Source organism: Mercenaria mercenaria, chromosome 19 (assembly GCF_021730395.1).
Source record: "Mercenaria mercenaria strain notata chromosome 19, MADL_Memer_1, whole genome shotgun sequence".
Taxonomy (NCBI): Eukaryota; Metazoa; Mollusca; class Bivalvia; order Venerida; family Veneridae; genus Mercenaria; species Mercenaria mercenaria.
The window spans coordinates 41265341-41281308 of record NC_069379.1 but is presented as its reverse complement, the minus strand read 5'-3'; the positions used below and the strand labels follow the sequence as shown (position 1 = coordinate 41281308).

The 15968-nt window shown below is 35.2% G+C and overlaps 1 protein-coding gene across 1 annotated transcript in view; it reads left to right on the top strand.

The window, feature by feature from the left end:
• The window catches only part of LOC128551041 (fibrinogen alpha chain-like), a 79110-nt gene extending 64762 nt beyond the window's left edge, over positions 1–14348 (top strand). Inside the window, exon 6 of the mRNA XM_053531323.1 lies at positions 14290–14348. Coding sequence (XP_053387298.1) covers positions 14290–14348 — 59 coding nt within the window. The remainder of the gene's footprint in view (positions 1–14289) is intronic.
• Positions 14349–15968: the final 1620 nt, after the last annotated feature.

The window sequence follows — 15968 nt, the reverse complement described above, 5'->3', positions numbered from 1 at the left end:
TTGGTGCAAAATATTGAGAAAATATAGAGAAATGACAATTCATTACAGGTCACCCCATCCCCAAAAATATGCAAAACTTAGCCCTGTGCAAGCAATATTTCAATTAATTTTACCTTATTCGTGGAATTTACATTTAACATCCATTTTATCGTTATGATGTTTGTCATTTTCATTCAGAAACATGCTAATTTCAATATTAATTAGACAACTGAAGTGCTAAAATGCGAGAAAAGACATTTACTAGGTCCTAAAACGAACCAAAATAGTGCCACCTGGTCGAAAATTCGATCTAAATTCCAAAAACACAAGAAATTTAAGCGTTTTCAGCCATTTGTTACCGTTTTACATCATAAAGAATAGATTAATGGCATTTCCATTCATTTTCGAGGGGTTTCAGAAAATAACATGTATTGCCCCTTATAGGCTGAACACCACTAAATCCAGCTGTTCTTTATTTCATATAAAATCCACTCACTTCATAACGGTGTTTCGACATTTTCTAGCATATCAGATTTTCAGACACTTATATTCCCATAAAGAACTAGATCGCTACTTTAGAAAAACAAAAAGAAAAGGGGGTGTTAACTTTTATATAAGAAAACTACAGTTCGTTAAATACAACCCGCTGAATTTACTACTTTTCGCTTCTTTCAATTTCTCTTTTCGTGACATTAAATTCTTACGCCGCCATTTTTATCTAGCATGCGATAGGAACATGCCGATTTCATTAGAATGCAAAGTGATACATACTGAAACGCGGTAGGGTAAAAGTAAGCACGTTGCTGCCGAGAAAATGCACTAGGAAAGGAAAAAAGATTAGTACTATTTATATTTGGACTACTTGTGACTAGACCAGCGGAGGCTTACATTCTATTTGGTAGTGATCAGCCTATAAGAGAAAATTTTTGTTTGATTTTTCCATGAATTTGCATTCATTCTCAACGTACACCTATTTCACAATGATTCTGCTTTGTTTTGGTGCAAAATATTGAGAAAATGTAGAGAAATGACAATTCATTACAGGTCACCCCCATCCCCAAAAATATGCAAAATTTAGCCCTGTGCAAGCAATATTTCAATTAATTTTACCTTATTCGTGGAATTTACATTTAACATCCATTTAATCGTTATGATGTTTGTCATTTTCATTCAGAAACATGCTAATTTCAATATTAATTAGACAACTGAAGTGCTAAAATGCGAGAAAAGACATTTACTACGTCCTAAAACGAACCAAAATAGTGCCACCTGGTCGAAAATTCGATCTAAATTCCAAAAACACAAGAAATTTAAGCGTTTTCAGCCATTTGTTACCGTTTTACATCATAAAGAATAGATTAATGGCATTTCCATTCATTTTCGAGGGGTTTCAGAAAATAACATGTATTGCCCCTTATAAGAGAAAATTTTTGTTTGATTTTTCCATGAATTTGCATTCATTCTCAAGGTTACACCTATTTCACAATGATTCTGCTTTGTTTTGGTGCAAAATATTGAGAAAATATAGAGAAATGACAATTCATTACAGGTCACCCCCATCCCCAAAAATATGCAAAACTTAGCCCTGTGCAAGCAATATTTCAATTAATTTTACCTTATTCGTGGAATTTACATTTAACATCCATTTTATCGTTATGATGTTTGTCATTTTCATTCAGAAACATGCTAATTTCAATATTAATTAGACAACTGAAGTGCTAAAATGCGAGAAAAGACATTTACTACGTCCTAAAACGAACCAAAATAGTGCCACCTGGTCGAAAATTCGATCTAAATTCCAAAAACACAAGAAATTTAAGCGTTTTCAGCCATTTGTTACCGTTTTACATCATAAAGAATAGATTTAATGGCATTTCCATTCATTTTCGAGGGGTTTCAGAAAATAACATGTATTGCCCCTTATAGGCTGAACACCACTAAATCCAGCTGTTCTTTATTTCATATAAAATCCACTCACTTCATAACGGTGTTTCGACATTTTCTAGCATATCAGATTTTCAGACACTTATATTCCCATAAAGAACTAGATCGCTACTTTAGAAAAACAAAAAGAAAAGGGGGTGTTAACTTTTATATAAGAAAACTACAGTTCGTTAAATACAACCCGCTGAATTTACTACTTTTCGCTTCTTTCAATTTCTCTTTTCGTGACATTAAATTCTTACGCCGCCATTTTTATCTAGCATGCGATAGGAACATGCCGATTTCATTAGAATGCAAAGTGATACATACTGAAACGCGGTAGGGTAAAAGTAAGCACGTTGCTGCCGAGAAAATGCACTAGGAAAGGAAAAAAGATTAGTACTATTTATATTTGGACTACTTGTGACTAGACCAGCGGAGGCTTACATTCTATTTGGTAGTGATCAGCCTATAAGAGAAAATTTTTGTTTGATTTTTCCATGAATTTGCATTCATTCTCAAGGTACACCTATTTCACAATGATTCTGCTTTGTTTTGGTGCAAAATATTGAGAAAATGTAGAGAAATGACAATTCATTACAGGTCACCCCCATCCCCAAAAATATGCAAAATTTAGCCCTGTGCAAGCAATATTTCAATTAATTTTACCTTATTCGTGGAATTTACATTTAACATCCATTTTATCGTTATGATGTTTGTCATTTTCATTCAGAAACATGCTAATTTCAATATTATTTAGACAACTGAAGTGCTAAAAATGCGAGAAAAGACATTTACTACGTCCTAAAACGAACCAAAATAGTGCCACCTGGTCGAAAATTCGATCTAAATTCCAAAAACACAAGAAATTTAAGCGTTTTCAGCCATTTGTTACCGTTTTACATCATAAAGAATAGATTAATGGCATTTCCATTCATTTTCGAGGGGTTTCAGAAAATAACATGTATTGCCCCTTATAAGAGAAAATTTTTGTTTGATTTTTCCATGAATTTGCATTCATTCTCAAGGTACACCTATTTCACAATGATTCTGCTTTGTTTTGGTGCAAAATATTGAGAAAATGTAGAGAAATGACAATTCATTACAGGTCACCCCCATCCCCAAAAATATGCAAAATTTAGCCCTGTGCAAGCAATATTTCAATTAATTTTACCTTATTCGTGGAATTTACATTTAACATCCATTTAATCGTTATGATGTTTGTCATTTTCATTCAGAAACATGCTAATTTCAATATTATTTAGACAACTGAAGTGCTAAAATGCGAGAAAAGACATTTACTAGGTCCTAAAACGAACCAAAATAGTGCCACCTGGTCGAAAATTCGATCTAAATTCCAAAAACACAAGAAATTTTAAGCGTTTTCAGCCATTTGTTACCGTTTTACATCATAAAGAATAGATTAATGGCATTTCCATTCATTTTCGAGGGGTTTCAGAAAATAACATGTATTGCCCCTTATAGGCTGAACACCACTAAATCCAGCTGTTCTTTATTTCATATAAAATCCACTCACTTCATAACGGTGTTTCGACATTTTCTAGCATATCAGATTTTCAGACACTTATATTCCCATAAAGAACTAGATCGCTACTTTAGAAAAACAAAAAGAAAAGGGGGTGTTAACTTTTATATAAGAAAACTACAGTTCGTTAAATACAACCCGCTGAATTTACTACTTTTCGCTTCTTTCAATTTCTCTTTTCGTGACATTAAATTCTTACGCCGCCATTTTTATCTAGCATGCGATAGGAACATGCCGATTTCATTAGAATGCAAAGTGATACATACTGAAACGCGGTAGGGTAAAAGTAAGCACGTTGCTGCCGAGAAAATGCACTAGGAAAGGAAAAAAGATTAGTACTATTTATATTTGGACTACTTGTGACTAGACCAGCGGAGGCTTACATTCTATTTGGTAGTGATCAGCCTATAAGAGAAAATTTTTGTTTGATTTTTCCATGAATTTGCATTCATTCTCAAGGTACACCTATTTCACAATGATTCTGCTTTGTTTTGGTGCAAAATATTGAGAAAATGTAGAGAAATGACAATTCATTACAGGTCACCCCCATCCCCAAAAATATGCAAAATTTAGCCCTGTGCAAGCAATATTTCAATTAATTTTACCTTATTCGTGGAATTTACATTTAACATCCATTTAATCGTTATGATGTTTGTCATTTTCATTCAGAAACATGCTAATTTCAATATTATTTAGACAACTGAAGTGCTAAAATGCGAGAAAAGACATTTACTAGGTCCTAAAACGAACCAAAATAGTGCCACCTGGTCGAAAATTCGATCTAAATTCCAAAAACACAAGAAATTTAAGCGTTTTCAGCCATTTGTTACCGTTTTACATCATAAAGAATAGATTAATGGCATTTCCATTCATTTTCGAGGGGTTTCAGAAAATAACATGTATTGCCCCTTATAGGCTGAACACCACTAAATCCAGCTGTTCTTTATTTCATATAAAATCCACTCACTTCATAACGGTGTTTCGACATTTTCTAGCATATCAGATTTTCAGACACTTATATTCCCATAAAGAACTAGATCGCTACTTTAGAAAAACAAAAAGAAAAGGGGGTGTTAACTTTTATATAAGAAAACTACAGTTCGTTAAATACAACCCGCTGAATTTACTACTTTTCGCTTCTTTCAATTTCTCTTTTCGTGACATTAAATTCTTACGCCGCCATTTTTATCTAGCATGCGATAGGAACATGCCGATTTCATTAGAATGCAAAGTGATACATACTGAAACGCGGTAGGGTAAAAGTAAGCACGTTGCTGCCGAGAAAATGCACTAGGAAAGGAAAAAAGATTAGTACTATTTATATTTGGACTACTTGTGACTAGACCAGCGGAGGCTTACATTCTATTTGGTAGTGATCAGCCTGAATAGGTTCTCTCTTGTGACTAGTGAATAATTTCTTTGTGACAAATAAATGATGCATAATATTTTTAGCTAAATCCGATTTCTTTGAGCTCGCTTTGAGGCTTTGCCTTATTTCATATTAATTATTTATGTACAAACTTCAAATGGATTGACTTTAACTCAATATTTTTTACATAAGAGATTTCATTATTCGGAAATATGATGTGAAAAGGTGCGAGGAGATATCTACACCAACACCGGTTTCAATACACAACGGACTGCTGATGACACTAAACTGCAGAAACAAAACACACACAAAAAATATATTAAAAATCTTAGCGAGGCAATTTTATGTTTTTATGTCAACATAAATTCATGATCAGTATGTGTAATCATTACAAATACATTGTAGATGTACCAGAAAACGTTCCCAACGGGTTTCATTCGGGATATATGGCAGAATAAGTTTGGGCGTGACGGGTCAAAAGTCAAAGGTCACGCTGTCCCGAAACTTCCTATTATTTGGATTACATGCCGAGTATGCTGAAATATATACATGCTGAGTATGCTGAAATATGTACATGCCGAGTATGCTGAAATACATACACGCGGAGTATGCTGAAATATGTATATGCCGAGTAGGCTGAAATACGTACATGCCGAGTAGGCTGAAATATGTACATGCCGAGTAGGCTGAAATACATACATGCCGAGTAGGCTGAAATATGTACATGCCGAGTAGGCTGAAATACATACAGGCCGAGTAGGCTGAAATATATACATGCCGAATAGGCTGAAATATGTACATACCGAGTATGCTGAAATATATACATGCCGAGTAGGCTGAAATATGTACATGCCGAGTATGCTGAAATACATACACGCCGAGTAGGCTGAAATATGTACACGCCGAATATGCTGAAATAAATACACGCCGAGTATGCTGAAATATCTACACGCCGAGTATGCTGAAATAGATACACGACGAGTATGATGAAATATATACACGCCGAGTATGCTTAAATATGTACACGCCGAGTATGCTTAAATATGTACACTCCGAATATGCTGAAATATATACATGCCGATATACATGCCGAGTATGCTGAAATATATACATGCCGAGTATGCTGAAATATATACAAGCCGAGTAGCTGAAATATATACACGCAGAGTATGCTGAAATATGTACATGCCGAGTATGCTGAAATATGTACATGCCGAGTATGCTAAAATATATACATGCCGAGTAGGCTGAAATATATACATGCCGAGTAGGCTGAAATATATACATCCCGAGTATGCTGAAATATATACATGCTGAGTATGCTGAAATATGTACATGCTGGGTATGCTGAAATGCCGAGTATGCTGAAATATGTACATGCCGAGTATGCTAAAATATATACATGCCGAGTAGGATGAAATATATGCATGCCGAGTAGGCTGAAATATATACATGCCGAGTAGGCTGAAATATATACATCCCGAGTATGCTGAAATATATACATGCTGAATATGCTGAAATATGTACATGCTGGGTATTCTGAAATATATACATACATGCTGAGTATGCTGAAATATATACATGACATGCTGAGTATGCTGAAATACATACATGCTGAGTATGCTGAAATATATACATGCTGAGTATGCTGAAATATGCACATGCTGAGTATGCTGAAATATATTCATGCTGAGTAGGCTGAAATATGTACATGCTGAGTAGGCTGAAATACATACATGCTGAGTAGGCTGAAATATATACATGCTGAGTAGGCTGAAATATGTACACGCTGAGTAGGCTGAAATACATACACGCTGAGTAGGCTGAAATAGATACACGCTGAGTAGGCTGAAATATATACACGCTGAGTAGGCTGAAATATGTACACGCTGAGTAGGCTGAAATATGTACACGCTGAGTGTGCTGAAATATGTACACGCTGAGTATGCTGAAATATGTACACGCTGAGTATGCTGAAATATGTACACGCTGAGTATGCTGAAATATGTACACGCTGAGTATGCTGAAATATATACATGCAGAGTATGCTGAAGTATATACATGCTGAGTATGCTGAAATAAATACACGCTGAGTCTGCTGAAATATATACACGCTGAGTATGCTGAAATATACACACGCTGAGTATGCTGAAATATATTCATGCTGAGTATGCTGAAATATGTACGTGCTGAGTTTGCTGAAATATATACATGCTGAGTATGCTGAAATATATACACGCTGAGTATGCTGAAATATGTACATGCTGAGTATGCTGAAATACATACATGCTGAGTATGCTGAAATATATACGCGCTGAGTATGCTGAAATATGTACACGCTGAGTATGCTGAAATATATACACGCTGAAATATATACAAGCTGAGTATGCTGAAATATATACATGCTGAGTAAGCTGAAGTATGTACATGCTGAGTATGCTGAAATATATACATGCTTAGTATGCTAAAATATGTAGATGCTGAGTGTGCTGAGTATGCTGAAATATGTACATGCTGAGTGTGCTGAAATATGTACATGCTGAGTATGCTGAAATATATACATGTTGAGTATGCTGAAATATGTACATGCTGACTATGCTGAAATATATACATGCTGAGTATGCTGAAATATGTACATGCTGAGTATGCTGAAATATGTACATGCCGAGTATGCTGAAATATGTACGTGCTGAGTTTGCTGAAATATATACATGCTGAGTATGCTGAAATATATACACGCTGAGTATGCTGAAATATGTACGTGCTGAGTTTGCTGAAATATATACATGCTGGGTATGCTGAAATATATACACGCTGAGTATGCTGAAATATGTACATGCTGAGTATGCTGAAATACATACATGCTGAGTATGCTGCAATATATACACGCTGAGTATGGTGAAATATGTACACGCTGAGTATGCTGAAATATATACACGCTGAAATATATACAAGCTGAGTATGCTGAAATATATACATGCTGAGTATGCTGAAGTATGTACATGCTGAGTATGCAGAAATATATACACGCTGAGTCTGCTGAAATATATACACGGTGAATATGCTCAAATATATACACGTTGAGTATGCTGAAATATGTACATGCTGAGTATGTTGAAATATATACATGCTGAGTATGCTAAAATATGTAGATGCTGAGTGTGCTGAGTATGCTGAAATATGTACATGCTGAGTGTGCTGAAATATGTACATGCTGAGTATGCTGAAATATATACATGTTGAGTATGCTGAAATATGTACATGCTGACTATGCTGAAATATATACATGCTGAGTATGCTGAAATATGTACATGCTGAGTATGCTGAAATATGTACATGCCGAGTATGCTGAAATATCTACACGCCGAGTATGTTGAAATATTTACATGCCGAGTATGCTGAAATATATACATGCCGTGTATGCTGAAATATATACATGCCGAGTATGCTGAAATATATACATGCTGAGTAAGCTGAAAGAGTATGCTGAAATATATACATGCCGAGTATGCTGAAATATGTACACGCTGAGTATGCTGAAATATATACATGCTGAGTATGCTGAAAGAGTATGCTGAAATATATACATGCCGTGTATGCTGAAATATATACATGCCGAGTATGCTGAAATATATACATGCTGAGTATGCTGAAATATATACAATCTGAGTATGCTGAAATATATACATGCCGAGTATGCTGAAATATACACATGCTGAGTATGCTGAAAGCAATTGTTTGCCGAGATATGTGCCCCATGAAAATCGGTTGCGAACAGTAAGTACGGTGTACGTTGATTTTCTTAAGAAGACAGTGACTGCTAACAAATTTTAAGACCCACCACGACCTAGTGACCTACTTTTTCCACCCGCTTCGTGGAAGTTTGTGTTTTGGGTTTAACGCCGTTTTTTCAACAGTATTTCAGTCATGTAACGGAGGGCAGTTAACCTAACCAGTGTTCCTGGATTCTGTACCAGTACAAACCTGTTCTCCGCAAGTAACTGCTAGCTTCCCCACTAAAATCATCAGAGTGGAGGACGAATGATTTCAAACACAATGTCTTTTATCAAATCGTCACGGAGAACATACGCCCCGCCCGGGAATCGAACTCGCGACCCCGCGATCCGTAGACCAACGCTCCCCTTACTGAGCTAAGCGGGCGGAAGTAATAGGTGGACTATTTAGTCCGTCCCTGAATAACTGGGCTTTCACAACTTCGTAGTCAGTCTCTTGTCTTTATAAATATGGATAAATAACTGTCTTGCGCCGTAGAAACAAAATATGGTCTAATCTTAATAATACATCAAGTACTGTGCATTATGTGCTAAATGAATGTCATAAAATCCATGTCATTAAGCTTATTGTCATAGCCTAACATTATGTCACTATCATTTCAGGCAAATTGTGTATAATATGTAAATAACCATTATTGAGATGCAAAGGAAATCAGTTACGCTAGGTTCTATTTTCAAAAGGTCCAGAAATCAATTTCATCGTTATTGACCATTTCTGTAGGCCTTAAGAAGGCAGCAAAAATTATTAATACTTATAATTTACAACTTAATGGACTCCGCATCTTCAGAATTTAAATACATGCAACCATAAGTTAAATGTACAAGGTAAGTAAGATAACTAATTTGACAACATTTTGGTCTAATTTTATCAGAAATAAAAGTATTTTATAAAATAATTGTTTTATATTATTTTAATAACACGATTGCTAATTTGATTTGAACATTACATACATTTATTACTTCCCTTTAATTTTACTAACGCACTTGTTAGCAACTAAAATATCATAGTAAAATGATTCAGAACAATATTTTTTGCTGCCTACATATAAATACTTACACACATAGGCGTAGGAGCAGGGAGGGGGGGGGGGGGGCAGCGGGGGCCAGGCCCCCGCAAAGCTAGGAGGGGGGGGGGGGGGCAAACTATACTTTGGCCCCCCCCCCCCCCCCCCCCCCCCAATATTTTGGAAAAGAGATATAACATAATTCTTTTCGCTTGTATTCTGACTTGTCTCTTTCCGTAGTGTGAGTACTGAAATCTGTGCGCGCCACCCCAAGGATTGTTTGACTACATTTTATAAAAATAATATATCATTGAGCGCAATCACTACAGTTCCGGTTTGAGCGTCTGCAAAATCTATGTAACTATTAAGCCTGTTTACGCATGTAAACATTATGTTTTTGGGGTTGTTTTGTTTTTCATTGTCCATTCAAGTGAAATAATATTTCCACAACTTTATATCACAGTTAGACAAAAGCAGCGCTAATTGATTGTATGTCCATGGCTTCGACAGAATGTAAAGAAAATGAACAATACATAATATGACTGATTAAGACAGTTCACTGCCTAGGTGTATGTGTATCATCAGAATAACTCAATGATTGCTTAAACATAGAGGCTTGAGGGGGCCTATTGCCCATTTGACCCCTGTACAAGGCTTTGAGGCTTTGTCATGTATAATGCACCGGGGATACCTTTCCGCACCCCACCCTTCGAAAAGGTCCCCCCCCCCCCCACAAAGTTAAACTCGCTCCTTCGCCCATGACACAATAACCATGAAATTGTTTTCTGGCCCGAATGTCACGAAAATAGAACCTACTCTAAGACACGCCACAGAATAACTGTTTTCTTTTGTATTTTTAAACGATTTGTCTGAAAAAAGGGAGAAATAGTTATAGTGACATGTTAGGCCGTGGATTTTATGACATTTATTTAGCAGAATGCACAGTACTTGATGTAATAAGTTGCTGACTGAATGACGTCGTGTCATTATTACGATGCTCTAACTCAACTTTTATGAAAATTAAGTATGATATTCCGTTGGATTAGGGATTTCAAGTCCTATCTCCAGCTCTATTCCATTCATTGATCTGACAATTCTACTTGACATAATATATTTAGCATGGAGTTCCTTCTTTGTTTTCTAAAACTGAAGTTGAACTTAGTATTACAATGTCTTATGTCCATTATTACATGGACATAGACCAATCATGTAATTCTAATAAATGTTAAATTATAGTGGAGATAGCGCAATGTTATAAGAAATATTGCATTTTGGTGGAGATCACTAGACAATCTTTTGCAATATTCTTGAAAAATACTGTAACATTATCCACTTTTCTTTCTTACATAGTGCTAAGTCCTGTTGCACCATAATACTGAACAAACATAGCTATCATTTGTTATCTTAAGATGTCCTATATTCAAAAACAATGTAATACTGAACGTTTGAAATGCTGGAATTTGGGAAAAGTTCTATCTCCATATGAAAAGTTTCATTTTCAAAAAAATCGAGATACCTGTAGATATCGTGAAAATGGGGCACCTGAAGTTGTCACCAAAGCAATGTCCTGCCAACAAATTTAGATATTTTTCCATTTTTTATCAAAGAAAATAAGAGACCAAATTTTCAAAGTCAGTTTCCCACAAAATACCAAAATGGAGTAATAATAATGACACGACGATGAGTTTGCAGACGAAGTTGTAAAAACATAATTATTCAGGAACGGCCTAAAATTTCCACCTATCTCTTTGTAGTATAGCTGTAGTCCTACTAGAGCTATAGCAGTATTATCAGAATGATTGTCACGAAAAGGAAGAAAAAGTAGGTCACTAGGTCATAGTAGGTCTTTATTTTATTTTTTTTGTCAATTATCTTCAGTATGTTAGTTTGCTTAAGGGTCGACTCATTAAATCAACGTAATTAAGTCAAATTCCGTAATAAATTGAGAACATATAATTTATTTAAAAATGAATATGAATGTGAAAACTACTGGAAGATTTATATGTCATTTCAACATAGGTCTGGGATGGCCAGATTTAGGTGTGGTGTTGCACCGATACGGCGAGAGACCGGGCGGTATGAAAACCAATCTGACTAAAGTACATCTCCTATTACGCTACGCATAGGATCTGACAACGACCTATTGATGGCCTCGTTCTGACAACCCTTCCGCTAGCCAATCAAAAGTTAACTTACAACATTCTGCAAGCTTTAAAATGCCTTGGTATTTGATATTAACAATTTCTATGTAGAACAATGTCAGATAGCCATTTAGCTCAGTGGGTAGCGCACTTAATTGCTCTGTAAGCGAGAGGTCCCGGTTCGAGCCCTGGATTAACTGCAAATTTTTCTTACTCTTTAACATTCGAACAAGTTGTCTGATTGGTTCAAACAGAAATAGATTTGCGAAAATAAAAATAGCAATCTTGGAAATCCAAAATATACAGAAGACGAATGTGAATGGGTCGTTCTCAGATCTTCGTTTAGAAGATCAAGTACTTTAGTCAGATTGGTATGAAAACGTACCTGAAATAAATAGATCCAGTGGTGGAATCAGAAATTCATGTTTTATTTCACTGCCCGATGTATAGTGACAAAAGACATTGCCTGTTAGAGAAAATTAGCTCCATATTGAGTAACTTCAGTAAATTGTCTGATGATGCTAAATTAAAGTTTTTATTCTCCCATCCTGATATAGTTAGAGTAACTGTTGTAGCCAAAAGCTGCTGTAATATTTTAAAAATAAGAAAAACTCTGTTGTATAGTAAAAACATGTAAGTTATACTATTTTTGACCCCAAACCACTAAGCAACATACATGTATTGTCCGTAAGTATTGACCTGGCACTCATGAATATTCCGTGTATTTCCGTAAATTAATTTTCGGTGTCCGAACATAAATAGTGATATAACTAAATATTACATATATAGTTCTTATTCGATATACTGTCGCATGTGCATGTAGCTGTGCGGACAAAGCGTTTACCTGCCAATATCAGGATTGTGGGTTCGAGTCCTACGTCTGACCATTATATTTTTCCCCAAATTTTATATGCAGACTTACTGCTCATTTGATCAAACGTATCCAAATATTTATGGTTCATTTATTAAGAGTAATCATATAAATAAAAATATTTACCCGTTGTAAAAAAAAGTGGAATAAAATTGTTTTAAATGTATCTTAGATAAAAAAAAAACAAATTACCTGTAACCAGCATTCCAGAAAATAAATACTACAAGAGAAAACAATTAAAATTCATGAAATATGACACATAAAATAATGTAAACGATAACATTACAATACAATAAATTGAAAAAAGAAGATCTATTTAGTAAGTGATTTCGAACCCGTGTTAACCTGCGTGGAAGTCAGACACCTTACCTCTACACCACCCTGACATCGATTAACTTTACATGTTACTTTAGTAATGAATATACTTTCAGGATACTACTATTGCGGAAATAAACGAAAACGTCCGAAAATATTGGCGAAGGTTAATGAGTGCCAGGTCAATACTTACGGACAATACACGTGTATATCTGGTTATCACCTGTTGTCTTTTTTTACATCATCTAATGTTAAGATTTTTGAGATTGTTATAGTATAGTTTCCATTTTTTTGTTTCGACTAACGATCATCAGCTTCAACTCAGTTCTTTTTTTACACGAAAAAATAGTGACAATATTAGTTTTTCTTATAAAACTAGTTATTCGGCATCTTAACTACAGAATTATACAGTACACAAGATGTTGCTTTGTAGGTTTAGAATCACTGACATACAATATTTTAATGCTTGAAAGTATTTGAGCCGCACCATGAGAAAACAAACATAGTGGCTTTACGACCAGCATGCATCCCATATGAAAAATATTTTGAAAGAAATTACGTGTTAATACTTCTTAAAACTCGAGTCAAGAAAAGTATCTCTACAATATCTATTTATCGCAAATAATCAGTCAGGCTATATTGAAATGAAAGTGATAATTATTTCACGAGTTTGACCAAAAAATATAAAACAAGTTCATATTTTATTGAAAATTTTCGGCAAGTCATTGCCCCAAGCAATACTAACACAATATAGGATAAAAATCACTTGAAATCTGGAATATTAACAAATTACACATATAATGTGAAAAAAAAAAAAAAAAAAAAAAAAAAAAAAAAACAATACAAATGTAATATTATGACTCTTACATTGTGTCTCTAGTAGGCCTACTAGATCTTACAATTCATGATACATGGTGCAGAAGATAATGCCTGAAAAAGGATCAGAGCCGAAAGCAACAGCTTATAGAGGTCTTCTCCTACAGAAACATATTGTTGTAGGTACAGTACGACAGTGTTTATGATCTTGTCTGAAATATTATCTTTAAGCAATATAATAAATCTTAGCGCTTAGTCAAAGAACTATATATAAGAACAATATCAATAAAGGGGTACAAAGTGAAACAAGCACCCATGGCTTATGAGTGTATAAGTTTAAAGTGAGATAAGCAGAGAAAGAAAGAGAATGCATTAAAGTATAAAGATTCATTCGGATTGTAAAATGGTGGCAGCCAGTTATATTACATAATCAAGTGCTCATGAAAATCTTCTACTTTCCATGATGTAGTTTTGAACTGCTTGAAATATCTGGAAGTTAATATTATCGCTGAGATTCCTGTCTCCATTCAGTAAGGTGTGAAGTGTTACAGTACAAAAGATGGAAGCAGTCTCAAGAAGACGGACTCTGATGTCACTATAACGGTGACATTCAAGGAAGAAGTGATGGTTACTCTCCGTAGTGCCACATTAACAAAGAGGTGATGGATGAATTTTTTTTCTAAACAAATGCTGGTTTAAGGAGCTGCATTCAGTACGAAGACGAGCATGATGGACTTGCCATTTCCTGTCGCCTACGTAGAAGTATTTAGGACATTTCGATTCGTTCAGTTTAAGCTGCGTCTTGAAGGAGGCCAGGGACGGTGAATTTTGTAGCTCTCTCGGAAGTTCATTCCAATCTCTCAGAGCCGATGGCAGAAAAGCATTATAGTAAAGGGATGTCCTTGTGTGGAATGACTGGATGTCGTCGGCATTGCGTAGGTTATACTGAGAAGTTTCTCCAACAGACGGTGGGACTAAGGATGAGAGGTAATCAGGAGTTAGGCTGTTTTTCATTTTGTATAGTAGAGTTAGTTTATGGTTTTGTCTTCGGCGCTCCAGGGAGTCCCAAGGAACTTCTCTGTTGAGTTCATTGAGAGACACAAGTTTAGTTGTCCCAGAAACGATGCGGGCAGCTTCATGCTGAATTTTGTCAAGTTTGAGTTTCTCATACTGCGTACAGTTGATATAAACCACATCGGCATATTCAATAAGAGGTCTTATAAAAGATAAGTATATCACTTCTAATGATCTTCTGTCAAGCTGAAACTTTAGTTTACGCATGATATGTATTCTTTTCCAGGCTCGCTCTTTAATAGAGTTTATATGAGAATGCCAGGAACAGTCGTCAGAAAGATAAACTCAAAGATGTTTGTGTACAGTTACTGAAGAAATAGACTGATTATGCATAACAAGTGGTGGATGTAAGGGTTTGGATAACTTACGTGATGTTTATTAATACAGTCAAACTTGTCTATAAAGACCACCCGTGTGAGAGCCAAAATGTAGTCTTTATTTGGAGGTGGTCTTTATACACAGGTTAAAATACACTGTAAATGTTAAAATTTGAAACAAAACATGTGGTCTTAAGAGCCAGGTAGTCTCTGTTCAGAGGTGCTCTTTAACACAGGTTTGACTGTATAATATATCGGGAATAAAATTTAAGATGTTGTCGGGTCTAGAGATTCTAACAAACTGATACAGAAATACAGAGGTACAGAAATATATATATTTTTTTAGCAATTTCAAAGGGCAATATTCAGTCACATATCAAGGAAACAAACATATTGAATCAAAAGACTTTACAGTAAGGTGTTGATGATACATGTCAATCAAGATGGAAAATAAGAGACTTAGAAGATTTTGAAGAACTAATTTTAAAATCGAATTGGAAAATTTGGTAGCAAGGTCCTAATGACAAATGCCAATCACTTTGACCTTCCTTAATTCTTGAGACCACCCAAAATGTCTTGAAAATACATGCAAACAGTATAGATGTGATTATCACATACAATTTTACAAGTTTATTCATATAAATTCCAGAAGGTCTTAGACCCAAGAGGACATGTGATGCATTATATGGCGGTATCCACATTGTTGAATACCGGATGGCTGTGTAGTCATAGCGATATTGCATGGTGCTGTGGTTCGTTAAGAGAGTGCCAATGGCCCAGCACCTCTGTCTTCAACTCTCTAGGTTTCTTTCGGGGTTA